Raw genomic sequence first — 17,375 nt, 5'->3', positions numbered from 1 at the left:
GGACCTGGTTGTAGAAGTTGGAGGAATTGGAGATGCTCGAATGCACATTATTATATAGCTTCTTAAACATGGCACCAAGGCGAGGCTGTTTCATAAGTTTTGACCTTTCCCTGTACAGGTTTTCTTTCATAAAGTGAAAATACATTAGTTCTTGTTCTGTCAAAGTTATTTTGTTCTATTCCAGGGATGGGGAACCTTTGGCCCTCCAGCTACACATCCAAGTATATCCTGCATCAGTTTCAGTATGGCCAAATAGCAAAACTGTAGCAGTGCATACGGGGATGTGCAATTCAAAACCAGCTAGAGGACCGAAGGTTTCCCATCCCTGTTCTAGTCCTTTGATTAGTTAATGTGTCATCTAAATCAGCTGGTCAATACCAGTGGGGATTTTGATTACAATTTCTTCTTCACTGTCCCCATCATCATTTTCAATGATTTTTGCACAACAGGTATTTCAATGTCAACCTCCATCCACTCTGCCAGGATTTCCTCATTCAGCCTACTTGATAGATCATTGGAAGAACTATTTGATAAATCATTTGCAGCAGTTCTAGTACATGTTTTTGCATATTCAAGTACAGTAAATCAAGAACACATTCTTTATCATTTACTACACAAAATCCTGTGAAGGCAATACAGGGCTCTTCATCAGGTGAATTTCAAAAGACCATGGCAGACCACAACATATGCCACCCATTCTTTAGTGTTAACAAATTTACATTCTCCCAGGCACTAGCAACAAACCAAAGTACATATTTCATGCTAAAGTCTTTGATAAATGACTGAATAGGCTTTCCTGAATTCACCACATCTACAGTAGCATGTGTTTCATGAAAAGTGTGCGATAGTTGGCCTTCATAGAGTGCAATATTGCTTGATCTTGCGGTTGGATAAGAGATGTACAGTTCGGTGGTAAAAATGTTGTAAAAACATTTTTGCGCAGCAGTTCAGTACTACTGAATGGTTGCACCTCAGGACCCCACCCCTGTATACCTAATGCTGTGTATTTACATACACAATAGAAGGCCAGAGATCCCTTCTGCCTGGTGGTAGCACCCACGTCCACCTGTCCTATATATTGGTTTTAATTAGGTTCCTGACATTTCTTAGACCGCATGCAGAACAAGGTGAGACCTGCACAAATGTATATTGGACTATCAGATGGGGGAGCATTTCTGGGATGTGGGTCCCCCTGGACTGCAGTGGCTGTGTGGCCTCAGGAGCAAAACAGATAAACACGTATTTTCATATTTTCTTTCATCCCTATCGTGTGTTTTGTTTCAATGTAACTCATTTCCCACCTACACTTTTTACTACTTTACCCCTCACTACTTTATCTCTCATTTTGTTACCTCTCACTTATTTACCCTTGCTAGTTTTAGCAGCCTCTCTCACTAAGCTATCCTCACTTTATTCAGGCCGTTACTTATGGCCATAACTATGCGAAGAACCTCGCTAAAAATGCAACATTTTATTGCAATGTTTATTATTAATAAATTGGGAGTTTGAATTGTGCACCTGCAACCTTGACTTTGTATGCAGTACTACTGAAAATGTCTCTGCATGGTCGCACTTCTCATTACTGGTGTGCAACCCAGGACCCCACCCCTATAGTTCTACAGATGTTCAGTGTGCTCTGGCTTCTGCCACAAAATACTTTTCAAACCCCTCTAGCATTAACTCAGTGGCAATCCATTGATTTTTATTTGGAAAATAAATTGCAGGATACACTTTAACACCTTTTAAAGCCCTAGGGGATTTTATTTTTCCAATCACTATTGGTTTACATTGGTGAGTTCCGGGGTAACACTGTCCTTAGATTGTTTAAACCCTGTGGGGGCTTTTTCATCCTCCATTGAGAATTTTTTCCCAGGGGTGCATCGTCAATACAGTGCAGTTTCATCTGCATTATAAACTTGATGAGGGGTGAGGTTTTCATCAGCCACAAGCTTTGCAAACTCAGCCACATTCTCTTCAGCTGCTTCATGATTTGCAGACTGTTACCACCACACACTTTACGCATCAAAATTTCATGATAGGTCTTAAACCTATGCAGCCATCCTTTACCATGATCACACTCAATCAAGTTTTAGTGTATTATTGTACAACTTTGCTTGTTTCTATACTGTGATGCCTGACAAGTCTACACCACACCATCACAAACCATTCCAATAACACTCGATCAAGCTCAGTACTTTTACCATCTTTCATAGTTTTCCTAATGCTCATTTGCTTCTTAGATTCACTTTCTGCAAAGAACTGTAATATTTTCTCCCTTTGATTACACGGTCATACACTGTTGAGGAACTGAGACCATATGTATCACACCGCTTCTTCAATGAAACACTGCAGTCAAGTTTTCGTAATATCTCAACTTTTAACTGTTCCGATATAGACTTGTATTTACGCTTTATACTGGTACCACAACTGTTCTTGAATGGCATAGCAGCACTACTGTCACTTAAACTGTCTGCGGATGCCATAACAGCCCCACCGACCGTTCTTGGAGGCAGTACCCACTGACACTTGTTCATGCTGTGTGTTCTGCCCATGTGGAGTACTTGCTATAACTTTGGATGCCAACACAGTCCTAACATTGCCTGCTTGTGCCACCTCCAGTGTCCTTAGAAGCTGTACCCAGTGACATTTGTTTATGCTGTGTGTTCCGCCTATGTGCAGTACTTGCTGTAACCTTGGATACCATAAACAGCCCAACCGATACCTGCTCTGTCCTTGAAAGCTGTACCCAGTGACACTTGCTCATGCGGTGTGTTCTGCTCATGTGCAGTACTTGCTGTGAGCTTGTATGCCATAACAGTTCCAACGATGCTTCCTGTGTCACCTGCAGTGTTCGTGGAAGCTGTACCCATTGCCACTTGTGTGTATTGCGGTTTACGCCCATGTGCAGAGAATGTTCCGGATTAAAAGAGGTCCTTACCTCTTTTAATCTGGACAAAGCAAATATGCCTGGATTAAAAGAGGTTCCGGACCACAGGTGTTTACCTGTATTTTTATATTTCAATGAGGCATGAAAACAGGACCGATGTGTGAACACAAAATGTCTTTATGTTGTAAACACATCAAACCCATGAAATTAAATGAAATACACACACATTATATTTGTGCATGAAACAAGGTTTCAAAACATAAAAAAGTTTGTGTACTATCTCAGGCACTGAATTTGAATGCTAAGCAATCATTCTATTGCACACACGGTATTTAGTGGCACTTACATATCATCTCCCCAGTAGTGACAGTTACAGATGTCACCAATAGTGCTTTTAGAAAAAAAAAACCATGACATTCAAGAAAGTACAGTATGATTTTTGTAATAATTTGGATAACAGATATTCGGATTAGAGATACTCAAGCTGTATTAGCACAAAAATGGAATATTATGCTAAAATACATGTTTGTTTCGTAAAATGCACAGTGGATGTGTTCTATGCAGTCTGTACATATGTAAATTTTTATTTCTCTGCCAACAGATGACAGAGCAGCACTAGGCTTTGAACTCTTGATTTGGTTATCTTGAAAACAAACAAAAACTATTTATTGTATAACCTGGGAGAGGGCGGAAAACTCCACATAGACGTAAACTGCTTCTGGTGCCAAATGAGTAAACCAAAAATTGCACAGGTGCGAAGACAGTACTTAACATTTCTAACTACAGTAGGAGCTAATCTTCCTTAGGCCATGGCTCAGCATGGCTAGCCATGGCTATCCTATTGTTCTCAACTGCAATACAATACATATAACAATAGAGTAGGGGATTAGCAGAGTAATCCAATTACTCACTTAATCCTATTATAGGGATAGATGGCAGTGGCTTCATCTGTAGGTACATGTTTTGGAGCAAAGTAAAACAAAAAAGCAAACAAAACATCAAGAAATCTGAAAATTGTCAGGAAGAAAGTTTAATTGCTCCAAAACCATGGCTAATCTATGGTTAATGAAAAACATATGCCAAACTATTTTTCTTTAAATTTCTTTCTTCTTGCCTGTGTATACTAAAGTGTACGTATCCAAATGCATTTTTTCATACCTCTTTGGCATAGTGGATCCAAAAACTCCTGCAAACCATTGGGGATGTTCCGTACCACATCACACGAGTAACCATCTTCAGGCAAAAGAAAAGGCAGCTGTAAGTCAGGATCCTCTTCTAACTGAACTTCACGTGCATCACTACGAGCCAACTCATCAGCAGTGTTTTCAGCTACAGACACCACACTCTCAATGAGCTCCTATATCCAATGGAAAGGGAGGGAGCATTGTAAGAATTCAGTGCAAATATGGGTATTATGAAAGTGTCAGTTTAAAAGTTAATGTAATAATTACCGTAGGTATGTAAGGTTCATCTGGTGCACAGTGGTAATTTGTCAATAAAGCATGAAGTTGCAAGGAATTCAGTTTAAAACAGGTATTGTTAATGTTGGGGATATCTTGATGAGAATATTTGTCCATAGTAAGAAGGGTTGTTGCCTACAAATAAAAATGCAAATAAATACAAATAAAAATAAACCATAAAAACGAATTTAATTTAAAATAATATAATTCAAATTGTTTAAGCGTATCCAGCTTTACCACTTCAGACAACAAACATTTGCAAAAGTAGGCAGCTCTGATCCAGAGCTTAACCTTTTGAGTGCCAACGTTGCTGTGAGACATTCAAAATATTTGCTAAAAATGCCAGCGTTGCTCACATTTGTTACCTAAACTTCAAATAAAAAAATGGTGTGTAAAAAAAATAACTATATGTCCTATACTGTATAAGGTAAACATTACAGGTAATTAAGAGGAATAAAAATGTTTGATAGCCAATTTACACACTTATTTTGCCAAATTCACTTGTCACTCAAAGATGTAATGCCACACTATTAGAGTGCAGTACCCAAGGCGCTGCTGTACTGCATACTTCAAGCCAAAATTAAAATACAAATACTAGAATTTTTTTTTCACAAAGTATGTACCATACAGACTGTAGTTACCACATAAAATCTAGAATTTTATAAAGCACCCACCAGTCTTTTTTTTGTTCTATAATCCCAATGGCAGCCAAGACCTAGGGATTTCATCCCTTTCCCAGTAGTTAGAAAGTTTACTTTATTCCTCAGAGACCTCCCAGTTTAGGTATGAATCTCTGCTCATTGCTTTCCTGGTTGTATTTTTCTACAGTTTTAGTTAGATGGGATAGGAAGTGTTATTTTTGTTTCAGGAAAGCTCCTGAAACAAAAATAACACTTCCTATCAAATCTAACTAAAATGCAGGGTGTCACTTTGGAGGGAAGCAGCATGGGAGTGTGGCTCATTTGAAGGTGTCTGTCTATGGTTATCAGGGCTGCTTCTGGCACACTGCTGTAGTTGGAGCCTATGTTTCTGTAAGTCTCCATTAAGATATAGCACTGCAAGCTACAAAAAGCACCAAAGTCCAAAGGTGAAGACTGAAGCTACTATTCTCAATTGTGGAGCATCTGGAATCCACAGAGGGAAGGATCTAGAATGGAGCATTAACCAACATTAAAAATCTCCAAGGCACAAAAAGCAGAGACTCCACGGTGTGGTACAAATCTCTGCTTGTCATGCCTTGGAGAATTGTATCTTCTAATAATTTTTAATGTAGGTTAATGCACCATGAAGCACCTTTTTTTCTGCTCCATTCTAGATCCTTCCCTCTGTGGATTCCAGATACAAGTCCATGGTATATTAATCCAAAAAGCAGGCACTCCACAACCATTTTCACAAAACTTTTGTATTGAAGAACCGAGCACTTTCGGGGATAAACCCCGTCCTCAGGGTACAAATCAATAACAAATACAGCACTGTGAGCCAACAAATAATCCCCAAACCCCACCACAATAAATACCGCTTCCGGTCTACATAAGACCATCAATCAGGAATAGTGCAACAATGAACAAACATCCAGCAGATAAACAACCTGACATCCATCCCTGGGGAGGGACACAATTGTACTGCCTCACCGGGTCAGCCTATATACCCCTGGACCGGAAGTGACATCACTGCCTGACTGCAACCCATTTAGCTCCAAAAGTATTACTTTTAATGTGTCTAGAAACCTGTATAGCACAGGTGTTAAATAGTATTATGCAGCTCAATTAATCTCTACCGAGAAAAATAAAACTTAAAAAACGCGCCTCTGCTCGGCCGGACACGCTACATACGTTCCATTTGCCGGAGCAGAAGTGACGCTTGCGTTCCATTTACCCGGAACCAAGCGTCTATTAGGTCTGAATGGAGACATAAGTATGGGTTATGTATGTAGGCCAACCCGATTGGCACCACTCACTAATGACATTAGTGAAAAATATTTACATATATACAGTGAAAAAATATCTACATTAAAGAAATAACAAAAAATGTACCAACAATAAAAATTAGTGTATATGTATATATATATATATATATATATATATATATATATATATATATATATATATATATATATATATATATATATATATATATATATATGAGAAAAACCAGAGAGCGCACGATGTGATCAATAATGCAAAGAGTATTTTACTGTAATAATAAGAAATGTTTTACAAGATTTAAGTTGATGTCATCTATTAAGGTGGAAACAGCTACTATTCATTGCTGGACATTCCGTTTTACATTTTTTATAAAGGTTTTTAGGTGAAGGCACTTTATGCACTTTATGGGACTTTCGCTTTGTGTATAATCAAAGGATTGCTGGTCTATTGTGAGCTGTGATGGTGACCCCAGTTACTGCTGCTAATGGAGGCATTGACCTCTCTTATCTTGATTACCCTATGGGTAAACTGTTGACCTTTTTTAGAATCAGAAGCTGACGCCATTCTTGACAAAGACTGTTTGAATGAGCAAGCTGGTAAAACACCCTGTGAGGGGATATACAGAGACCTATGGAGAATGTACCGCAAAGAGGTTGATTATAAATGCCATAGTGTCTCACTTAGCGACTACTGTAGGGCTAAAAAAATACCCCGTGGTCTAAGGGTAAAGAATTGCCCAACCATTGGGAGAAATGACCCTACTTTTTGTAGAAGATGGGTCGCCATCTTAAACAAGTGCTCCTTAGACTTGGTGTTATTAATCATTGAGCATTCCAACAAAGAGCTGGTTACCGTAAAAGAAAAAAATCACTGCGTTTGAAGCTGTGCACAAGCCTGCATTACTGGAAGATAAAGACACAGATTGGTTTAACAAATTGAACCAGCAAGTGGCTAAATATCGTCGTGACCTTATAAGGTTTAAGCAAGAAAAATTCAGCAAGGTAGAGGCTGATTACGAACACCACACAGTCTACCAGTGGTTGGGGAATAAACAGCATGATACCAAAAAAACATTCTTCCGCCGCGGCAGAAGATTTGCTACCCAAGATATGTCATCTGGAGAAGGTGGGTCCACCAGTAATAGTGACTATGAGGGCAATCAAGGCCCTAAAAATAGAAGGGGTAACCGTGGTAACTACCCTTTAGGGGTTGGTGTGAGACGTTCCCCACGATTTGAAGCCGCACCCGTCGAGGTGGCCAGAGGAAGAGGAGCAAAACGGGGAAGACCACCACTCCCCAGACGTCCGTAATTTATAATCTATCTTCCTACATTTTGTCATCTAGTGAAGAGAAACTATTGTCTAGGGGACTCTCTTTTGTGCCAACTAGCAAATATGACCCACTTAGGCATCAAGTGGAGTTACATGAATTACAAAGAAAACTGCACATTAAAGAATTCTTTATAAAAAATCCTCCTATCAGCGTGGAACCTGATCCAATACCACATCAGATACGCAAGTTACTACCTAAATCCAAGTTTGATCCCCCGTCCTCGAACCCCACAATAAAAACTTTTATGCGGGTTATGGAACAGGCGACTCCTTCCATGGGTGAAATGAAAAATCCCACAATCAAGGTAATTTATCGGGTGAAGAATGGACAGCCTTGGAGAAATTATCCACGAATGATCAGCTAATATTCCGCTCTGCGGATAAAGGAGGTGCGTTGGTTATCACGGATGTGCAAGATTATGAGGGAGAAATGGCAAGCCAATTGAATGACGAAATGACATATCGCAAGTTACCGTGCGATCCGACAACCAAGTTCACAAAGGAACTAAAGATCATATTGGACACAGTGGTGTCTAAAAACATCATTCACAAGAAATTAGCCAAAGCTTTGATCCCGGAGTTCCCTAAGGTCCCTCTGATCTATTTAATCCCCAAAATCCACAAAAACCCTTTAAAACCCCCAGGTCGACCAATTATAGCGGCGAGAGGGTCGTTATTTCAAATGGTCTCGACTTATTTGGATGAACTGTTCCAACCATGTGTACAAGCACACAAACATTATCTGTTGGATACCACAGACTTGTTGTCCCAATTATTACAGCTTCCTTCAATTCCAGAAGATGTATGGATGTTCACAGTGGATGTCAGCAGCCTGTACACCTCGATCCCTCATGGGGCAGGTGTGCAGGCTGTGAGAAGGTTCCTTACTGATCATCCCTTGTATGTTGGTCCTGACATAAATTTAATCCTTGAATTATTGGAGATGATTCTTTGCAAGAACTATTTTGCTTATTCAAAAGATTTTTTCCTACAGGTCAGTGGGTGTGCGATGGGGTCCCCTGTGGCCCCATCGTACGCTAATATTTTTATGTTCAGGGTGGAGGAAGCTGTGTTTTTTTTTCAAATCCAGAGGTGGCCTCAAAGATTTTTTTTTCTATAAGAGGTTCATCGACGACCTCCTAATCATGTGGAGGGGGTCTGAAATGGAATTTAAAGAGCTATTGGGTACACATAATGCGAGTCCCAGACCCATTAAATTCACCTTCCACATGAGTAAGGAAGAAGTCTCATACTTGGATGTAAAAATTGTTAGGAGTGACGACACAGTGTCGACTTCACTCTTCACTAAGGAAACAGATCGGAATAATTTACTGTTATACAGCAGTTTTCACCCTACCCCGTTAAAGGCTGGCTTACCATATTCCCAGTTTTTGCGGGTTATGAGAATTAACAGTGATCATACAACTGCTATTGAACAGATTGATGTAATGGTTGGCAAATTTGAACAGCGTGGCTATCCTAGACAATTGCTAATGGAAGCTAAAAACAAAGCATTGCATCTAAATAGAAATGATCTGTTAAAAAAGCAAACAAAAGAACAGAACAAAATTTTCCCGTGGGTAACTGTATTTAATCCTTGTAGTAAGAGCACAGGAGCAGTAATTAAACGTAACTGGCCAATGGTAAGCACAGATGAGACTTTGGGTCTCAGTGATACCAGATTCCTGAACTGCTATAAACGCAGCAGGAATTTACGTGACTACTTGGTACATACTGATATGTCAAAACCTGCTAGACCCCAACATTTTTTGCAAGCTAAAAATGGATGCTTCCCTTGTGGTTGCACGACTTGCGGCTTCTTAATCAAAGGTGACAAATTCCCTCACCCATTATCCGGGAAAATGTATGAGATCAGATACCACCTGACATGCAAAATGCGGTACCTAGTGTACCAGATAATATGTCCGTGTGGCATGTCATATGTGGGTAAGACGGAACGGACGTTCCGCGAACGTATGGCTGACCACAGGTCTTCTATAAAACTGGCCCTTGAAACGGGTGACAGTGATCAACCTGTCCCCCCCATTTCGTTCTTAGGAAACATTCTCTGGCATCTATTAGATACCGTATGATAGATTATGTCCCCCCGCTGAGGCGAGGTGGTGACAGAGGATCAGCATTACTTAGAAAGGAGAGTCAGTGGATTCACAGATTAAAATCCTTAGCTCCATACGGACTCAATGACCAGCTCACGTTGAGTTGCTTTTAACATACTAATCATAATGCATGATGTATATTGATGTTTAATCTTATGTTACTGTTTAATCCTATATTGTACCCATATCGTATTTTTCCTTTTTTTACAGATGCGGTTTTTGTATTGGTGGTGGTGGTTGCTACGCTAACATGTCACTATTGAGCGTCGTTAGGCGTCCCTGACAACAGGTATTGCCTGATGACGTCATTTTCGCGTTGGCGGGCTGGGAGTGCAGTCCCGTGCCCGGAAATGCTGTTTGCACTGAGGAGACACTGGTGTATATAAGGTATGCATTTATTATTAGTGGCTAAGCCTGATGACAATGCAATACACATTGAAACGTTGCTAACAGTAAGCCGTGTGTGTATGGAGTGATTATATATATATATATATATATATATATATATATATATATATATATATATTAGTCCACAGAGCAAACGCACACGCTGACATATATTGAAAGACCTGTGCCAGGTATCAATTGCATAGAAGTAGAGTCCTGAACAGTACAGAACAACCGGCACCAGGAAATAAGGAAGTCCAAATGAAATTTCTTTAGTGCATATTTAATGCAAACACATCTTCAAGCTCAGATAGAACAAAGCATGGTATACATCACCCATCAGGCATTGAGATACAAGGTAAGTACTCCCGTCTCCTCGACGGCCGTTTCGGTGCAACAGCACCTTTTTCAAGAGGGTTTGACAACATACTGAGCAAAAGACCTGTGTATTATAGGGCATACAAGACACACTCACCTGCTCTCACTTGCGCTAATCACAGGGATCACGGTCGCCCACTCCATGTGTCTCCTCCACATTGCCGCTGACAGTATCCATCATCGCCGCGCACCGGAAGTGCGTTCGGCATTGTGGAACTGATCTTCAGCTAATGTTGGAGGAGGACAGCAGATAGGTTCCCCCGTCACCGGAAGTGAAGCAAGTGAACAGCAGTAACCATGGCAGCCCAAAAACGCCAGTCATTTACGTGAATAAAGACTGATTAGGAACACAAAAACTGCATTCCACAAAATACATATACATATATACACGGAAAAGACATTGAAAAAAACAAAAAAGGGAAAATTATTACATGTGAAAAAACGAGATAGCATAGTTGCTGTCTGACATGTCACTCATAACCTGTATGTCACGTGACCCACGCCAGATAACCACACAACTCTGCTATACAAAAAACACATCAATCAGATATAACATTTTTAGCAAGAGGGTTATTTGGAGCGGTGCAGATATCAACCATAAATGCATATTAGTGAATAAATGGTGAAAATGAGAACTCCTCATTTAAGCCCATGGGACGCATACAATTTAACTCTTATATCCAATAACACTCTTTTTTCATAAGTAAAGCATGTCTATCGCCACCTCGCCTCAAAGGGGGCACATGTTCCAGTGGCATAAAGGCAAAGTCTCTAATCGAGTGTCCACTGTTCACAAAATGCCTTGCCACTGGGGGCGTATTTGTGTCCATCTTAGTATAGGCTTTGTTTATAGAGGACCTATGTGCCCCTATTCTCTCCTTGAGCATTCGCATAGTTTTGCCCACGTACAATTTGTTACATGGGCATTTAATCAGATAGACGACATATCTGGTCTCACAGTCCATGGTATGCTTGAGACTGTATCTCTTGCCTGTGATAGGGTGTATAAATGTGTTTGCTTTGATCATGTGTCGACAGTTGACACAACCGGAGCATTTTTGTGAGCCAACAGGCTTGGAGAGCCAATTTTTTGACTGGTCCACTTTAGGGCTAATATCCGAGAAGGTGAGTTGCTGCTTTAGATTGTGGCTTCGCTTGAAGCAGGACAGGGGCAGACACTGACAAATTTTTCCCATTATCGGATCGGTGCGTAGGATGTGCCAATGCTGCAGAATGGACTCCTTTATTGATTTTGACGCAACCGAGTAGGTTGTCGCAAAGTGTAGCCTCTGTTCCTTTTCGTCCCTCACCCTGGGGGATAGCAACTCAGACCTCTGTAGACCCTTACATTTGGCTCTGGCTTCAGTAACCTCCTTGCGGTCATACTGTCGTTCAATAAATTGTTGACACATGTCATCGAGTACACTGTCCAGAGATGTTACGTCAGACGTGATGCGTACTGCTCTCAGGAGCTGAGAATAAGGTAAGCCGCGTTTTAGCGGCTGGGGATGGAAACTGGTGGCGAGTAACAGAGTCTTCTTATCTGTTGGCTTTTTGAATAAAGATGTTACAAACATGCCATCTTTAATGGAAATGAGTACGTCCAAAAAATGTATGCTCACTGGGCTGCTGCTGGAGGTGAATCTAATGTTACCAGGGATGTTATTCAGAAACATTACAAATTCATTAAGAAGAGCATCAGTGCCAGTCCATATAAAGAACAGGTCATCAATGTATCTTACGTAACACTTGATGAACCTGGAAAAAATAGGATTGGACAAAATATGTTGTTTTTCATACTGGAACATAAACAGATTGGCATACGATGGGGCCATGTTTGACCCCATCGCAGTACCACGGCGCTGTAAAAAAAATCCGTTATCGAACAAAAAATTATTTTTGTTCTAAACTAATTCCAGTAGTAACAACAAAAAATCAATGGGAGGACCTTTATATACTGGACTGGCACTGATACACTCTCGCACCGCTCCAATACCCTCAACATGTGCTATGTTGGTGTATAAGCTGGTGACATCAAGTGTCACCAGCATACACCCTTCGATTGGTTGGCCAAATCTGCTGAGTTTATTTAAAAAATCAGTGGTGTCACGTAAAAAATACGGACTCTCCTGTACCACCGGCTGCAGGAAAAAATCAATGTACTGCGAGACCGGCTGGCTAATGGAGCCAATAGAGGAAATGATTGGTCTCCCAGAAGGGGAGACCAATGACTTGTGCACCTTAGGCAAACAGTATAATAGAGGTACAATGGGAAATTCTTGCACCAGAAAATCACTAGTCGGCTCATCTATCCAATTAGTCATAAGACCCATTTTGATAACTGAGTCGAATTCACCCTTATACTTTATATATATATATATATATATATATATATAGGATAGTGAAGAAACAACAGAGTGCCAGGCCTACACCTCTACCTCTATATATATATATATATATATATATATATATATATATATATATATATATATATATATATATATATATATATACACATATACACATATACATACACATACACACATATACATACACTTAGCATCGGCACTCACCTTTCCTAGTTTTGGGGTGCCCTATGGCTTGTGACCACATTGTTTAAACAGACATTGTAGGGGCTCTGCACACACTAAATTAACTGATAATAAATAGCGGAGATTTGGTTCATAAATTTATCAATGCATTTAATGCATGTGTGTGTGTGCGGCCCTCAAATATTTAATGGGAGTATTAAGTGGCCCCCACCCAAACTAATTGCAAATAATCTAAGCAAAGCAGCAGCTCCATCTATATCTTCAATGTTCTCCCTGGACCGTGAACCAATAGGAGCCCGCTGTCCGGCAGCCAATCAGGAGTGGCAACCAATGCTGCTCCTGATTGGTTGCTGGCAGGAGCTTGTTGTCCAGCGGGAGCAATGAAGATATCGACAGAGCTGCTGCTTTGCTTAGACAGTGACTATACAGCCGGTCAGTGCACAGCTCTTTCTACCCGGCTGTCATTTCTTTAAATTGTGTGTGCCCAGTGTCAGTGTCACTACCCCTTGGCAACGAGCAATTCCCTCCACCTGGCACCGAGTATGAAGCCCCTGGCATCAAGCAAGAACCCCCTAGCAATGAGCATGTACTGTAGGTAAGCTGCACTTCTGTATTAAATATGTAATGGGCATTATGGTGTGTTATATAGTATGTAATGGGCATTACGGTTTGTTAAACAGTATGTAATGGGCATCATGTGTGTTATATAGTATGTTATGGGCATTACGGTGTTCTATAGTATGTAATGGACATTACGGTGTGTTATATATGAGCATTACGGTGTTCTCTATAGTATGTGATGGGCATTATGGTTTGTTATATAGTATGTAATGGGCATTATGGTGTGTGGCCTTATGTGCAATTGGCATTGCTGCGTTTGGCTTTATTTGTAATGGGTGTTACAGAGTTTTCTAAAATGCGTAATGGGCATCACGGTTTGTTATACAGTATGTAATGGGCATTATGGTGTGTTATATGGTACAGTATGTGTTGGGCATTACGGTTTGTTATAGAGTATGTAATGGGCATTATGTTGTGTGGCCTTATGTGTAATTGGCATTACAGCATGTGGCTTTATTTGTAATGGGTATTATGGAGTTTTCTAAAATGTCTACTGGGCATTACGGTGTGTGGTCTAATGTGTAATACCATGCCCTTTTTGTGATGACACGCCTCCTTTCTATGAGGCCATGCACCCTTTTCGCCGTGCGGCTACACCACGCAAAGGTCCGACTTTCTACAAAATTTTGATCTGGGACCACCATTACCATTTTTTTAGATTTGCCTATGGGTAAATGATCATTATTGGGTGGGGGCAGATTATTCCTGCCGCTGGGATGTGGTGTGACAGTCTGCATGCTGTGATTAGTGATCTGTTCAGCATTCATTAATGAGCTTGTTTACATGTAGAAGGAATGTGCACAATTTGTGTGAATTGTGCTGTTGTGCGGCTTTGACACACATGAGAGATCGCTGACTGTCAATTAACAGTTTCTTATATAGCGCATACATATGCTGCAGCGCTTTACAGAGTATAGTTGAACATTCACATCAGTCCCTGCCCCAGTGGAGCTCACAATCTATATTCCCTACCACATGCACACACTAGGGTTAATTTTGTTGGGAGCCAATTAACCAGTATATTTTTGGATTGTGGGATGAAACTGGAGTACCCGGAGGAAACCCACGCAATATACAAACACTGCACAGCTAGAGCCATGGTGGGAATCGAACCCATGACCTCAGTGCTGTGAGGTAGTAATGCCAACCGTTACACCATCTGTGCTGGCCTATCTGTAATGTGAGACGCTTATTAAGCAGTGCTTCTGCCGGGGTTAGGGGAACAAGTACCATTTCCTGGGGTACAGCAGCCGACACATCACACAAGTCCAAGATGTCTGGTGGAATCTGTTTTATTAGACAGCAACATACAATAAATCCCTAATTGTAATCATTCCTAACCCTACAACATCACAGTAATGCCCATTTCAGACCGCACATATTAACCGTTATATTGGCTTTTTTTACCGTTTCAAAATGTTAATATGTGCGGTCTGAAAGGTGCAGAGTGATTTTACAGTTTCCAAAAAAACTGTTTTTCGAAACGGTAAAAATGCATTGTCCTACCCGTTTCAGACCCGTTATTTTGGTGTCTAGAATGAGTCTGAAACTGTATATCCCCCCCCCCCCCCCCAGCGCAGGGAAGGGAATGAATGCGCTGGGGGCAGGGGTTCCCTGCATTGTATATTATATGAGTGGAGGGGTCCCTACAGGGAGTGGGAACTAGTAGTACACCCAGCGCCTCTGGTCTTAAGAGCAGTGCGGGATCCCTAGCAGCATCCCCCCGCATCTTTCGGACACTTGTGTGTGGGGCACTCTGTCCTATCCTGCCCAGGGTGTGAGTGGGGGCCGCTGCTACTGCTGGGGGCGCAGTGGGAAGCTCCCAGCAGCAGCAGCAGGGTGTATGGATAGATGGAGTGCCCCGAGGAGGTGAGGGGGGCCGGGCGGCTCAGGCTGGGCTGCGGGCGGCTGTCTGCCCTGTCCCAGCCAGTGTACCTGCAGGTACCGGAGCGAGGCGGCTGCTACCTCCAGCAGCGGGGTGCGAGCAGCGGGCCCGACGTGGATGCCCTGCTGCCTCCTCGCCCACCCCGGGGTGGGGGGGGCTGCTTCCCGGAAGTATCCCGCCATATCCCTGCCACCTTGAGACCACAGCAATGCCCCTATACCCGCCGTATGCCTCCCACCATGAGACCACAGCGATGCCCCTATACCCGCCATATTCCTGCCACCATGATTCCCCTATACCTGCCATATCCCTGTTACCGTGAGACCACAGCAAAGCCCCGATACCCGCCGTATCCCTGCCACCTTGAGACCACAGCAATGCCCCTATACCCTCCGTATCCCTGCCACCTTGAGACCACAGCAATGCCGGGGGGGGGGGGGCAGTGAATTTTTACCCGCATTCCCAGTATTCCTTTCAAACCACAAACATGCTTTAGACCAGGTATTTTTATGCGATGTGAAAGGGGTTAAACTTGCTCTGACCCGTTTAAAAAAAAAAAAAACATTTTAAATACCTGGTCTAAGCAAGTTTTGCTGTGTGAACGCAGCATACTGTAATTGTCACCAAGCACAGCTCACTGGCTTCCTCTCACAGACACTCTGCCTTTACCCCAGGCAGTTTGAGAGACTTAATGGGGCCTACCCATGTAGCAATTTATTGGCATTTTGGCAAGTTATTCCACTAGATCACCTAGGGAGCTGGTAGCCTGTTGCCACACATTCGCAAGGGCTACGCGTTTGCAGGGCATGCAAATGTATGTTGCACAGGAACATGCATTTGCAGGCCGGGGGGGACGCCAACATCTTTCAATGGTTGCCGACGCCATATGCGTGGACGCTTGGGGAGAAGTAAGTGTGCATCTGACATTTGCCCGCCCCCCGCCTCTCTGTCATGCCTCATTAGCAGGAGAACGACCAGTGTTCTCATTGGAATGCCCATGAACAGAGCAGGGAGGGAGAGTCGGGCATCTGCGCTGCCAGCAGAGATAATAGCCACTGGCCCAACAAAGAGCAGGTCTGCGCCTAATTTAAATCTTGTGCTGGTTCAAGATACAAATAATGCAGACCTGCTCTGACTGTGAAACAGATGTCAGGGCAGGCTGCTCTTCCTTCAATTCTATGCCCAGCTGCCTGCCTCACCGCTCACCCTGCCTGCACTACTCAGCCTGCCTGGCTTCAAGCAGCACTTCTGTAATAGGCTTTACGGCATGCAGTATATACTGTATAATGGGCATTACAGTGTGTGGCATAACGTGTAATGGGCAATACATTGTCTGGTATAACATAATGGGCATTATGGCATGTCACCTAATGTGTAATACATGTGTGATGTGTAATAGGCATTGCGGCATACATTTTTAACGGTGATGTTATACGAACATTTTCATTAAACATTTAAAAAATAAAATGTTTATTTTTACAGTGACATTTTACATTTCTAACGAAATTTTTTTTTTTTGAAAAAACAAAACACAATTAAATTCCATAGACAACAAACCTTACGGTTTCACATGTCCCATTAAGGCTCCCATGATCTGGCATTTCAGAAACCTGTTGCAACTCTTCCACTCCTTAATGGACGTGTTCCTTGTCTAATACAGATATGGTATGCCATCACAGGCAAGTGCAGATTCAGCATTCTCACAGAGTGAGATTGCCGTCACTCACACAATGGTGGAGCTGCTAATTCACAGATGCAGTTTATGCAGCTGAAGGTCTGAGCAGAAGACAGAGCTGAGCAGCTGGGGTAAAAGTGATGTTGATTGGGGGAGG

General features: G+C 41.9%; 1 protein-coding gene across 12 annotated transcripts in view; it reads right to left on the bottom strand.

Moving 5' to 3' along the window:
• Positions 1 to 17,375, bottom strand: part of AFDN (afadin, adherens junction formation factor) — a 723,489-nt gene that overhangs the window by 398,501 nt on the left and 307,613 nt on the right. For all 12 annotated transcript variants that reach the window (XM_083176399.1, XM_083176400.1, XM_083176410.1 and 9 more), the window contains 2 exons: positions 4,339 to 4,482; positions 4,046 to 4,244 (listed from right to left, as the gene is read on the bottom strand). In XM_083176399.1, the coding sequence (XP_083032525.1) occupies positions 4,046 to 4,244; positions 4,339 to 4,482 (343 nt within the window). The remainder of the gene's footprint in view (positions 1 to 4,045; positions 4,245 to 4,338; positions 4,483 to 17,375) is intronic.

Source organism: Crinia signifera, chromosome 3 (assembly GCF_055691185.1).
Source record: "Crinia signifera chromosome 3, ASM5569118v1, whole genome shotgun sequence".
NCBI classification, from domain to species: Eukaryota; Metazoa; Chordata; class Amphibia; order Anura; family Myobatrachidae; genus Crinia; species Crinia signifera.
This window is presented reverse-complemented; position numbering and strand designations above follow the sequence as displayed.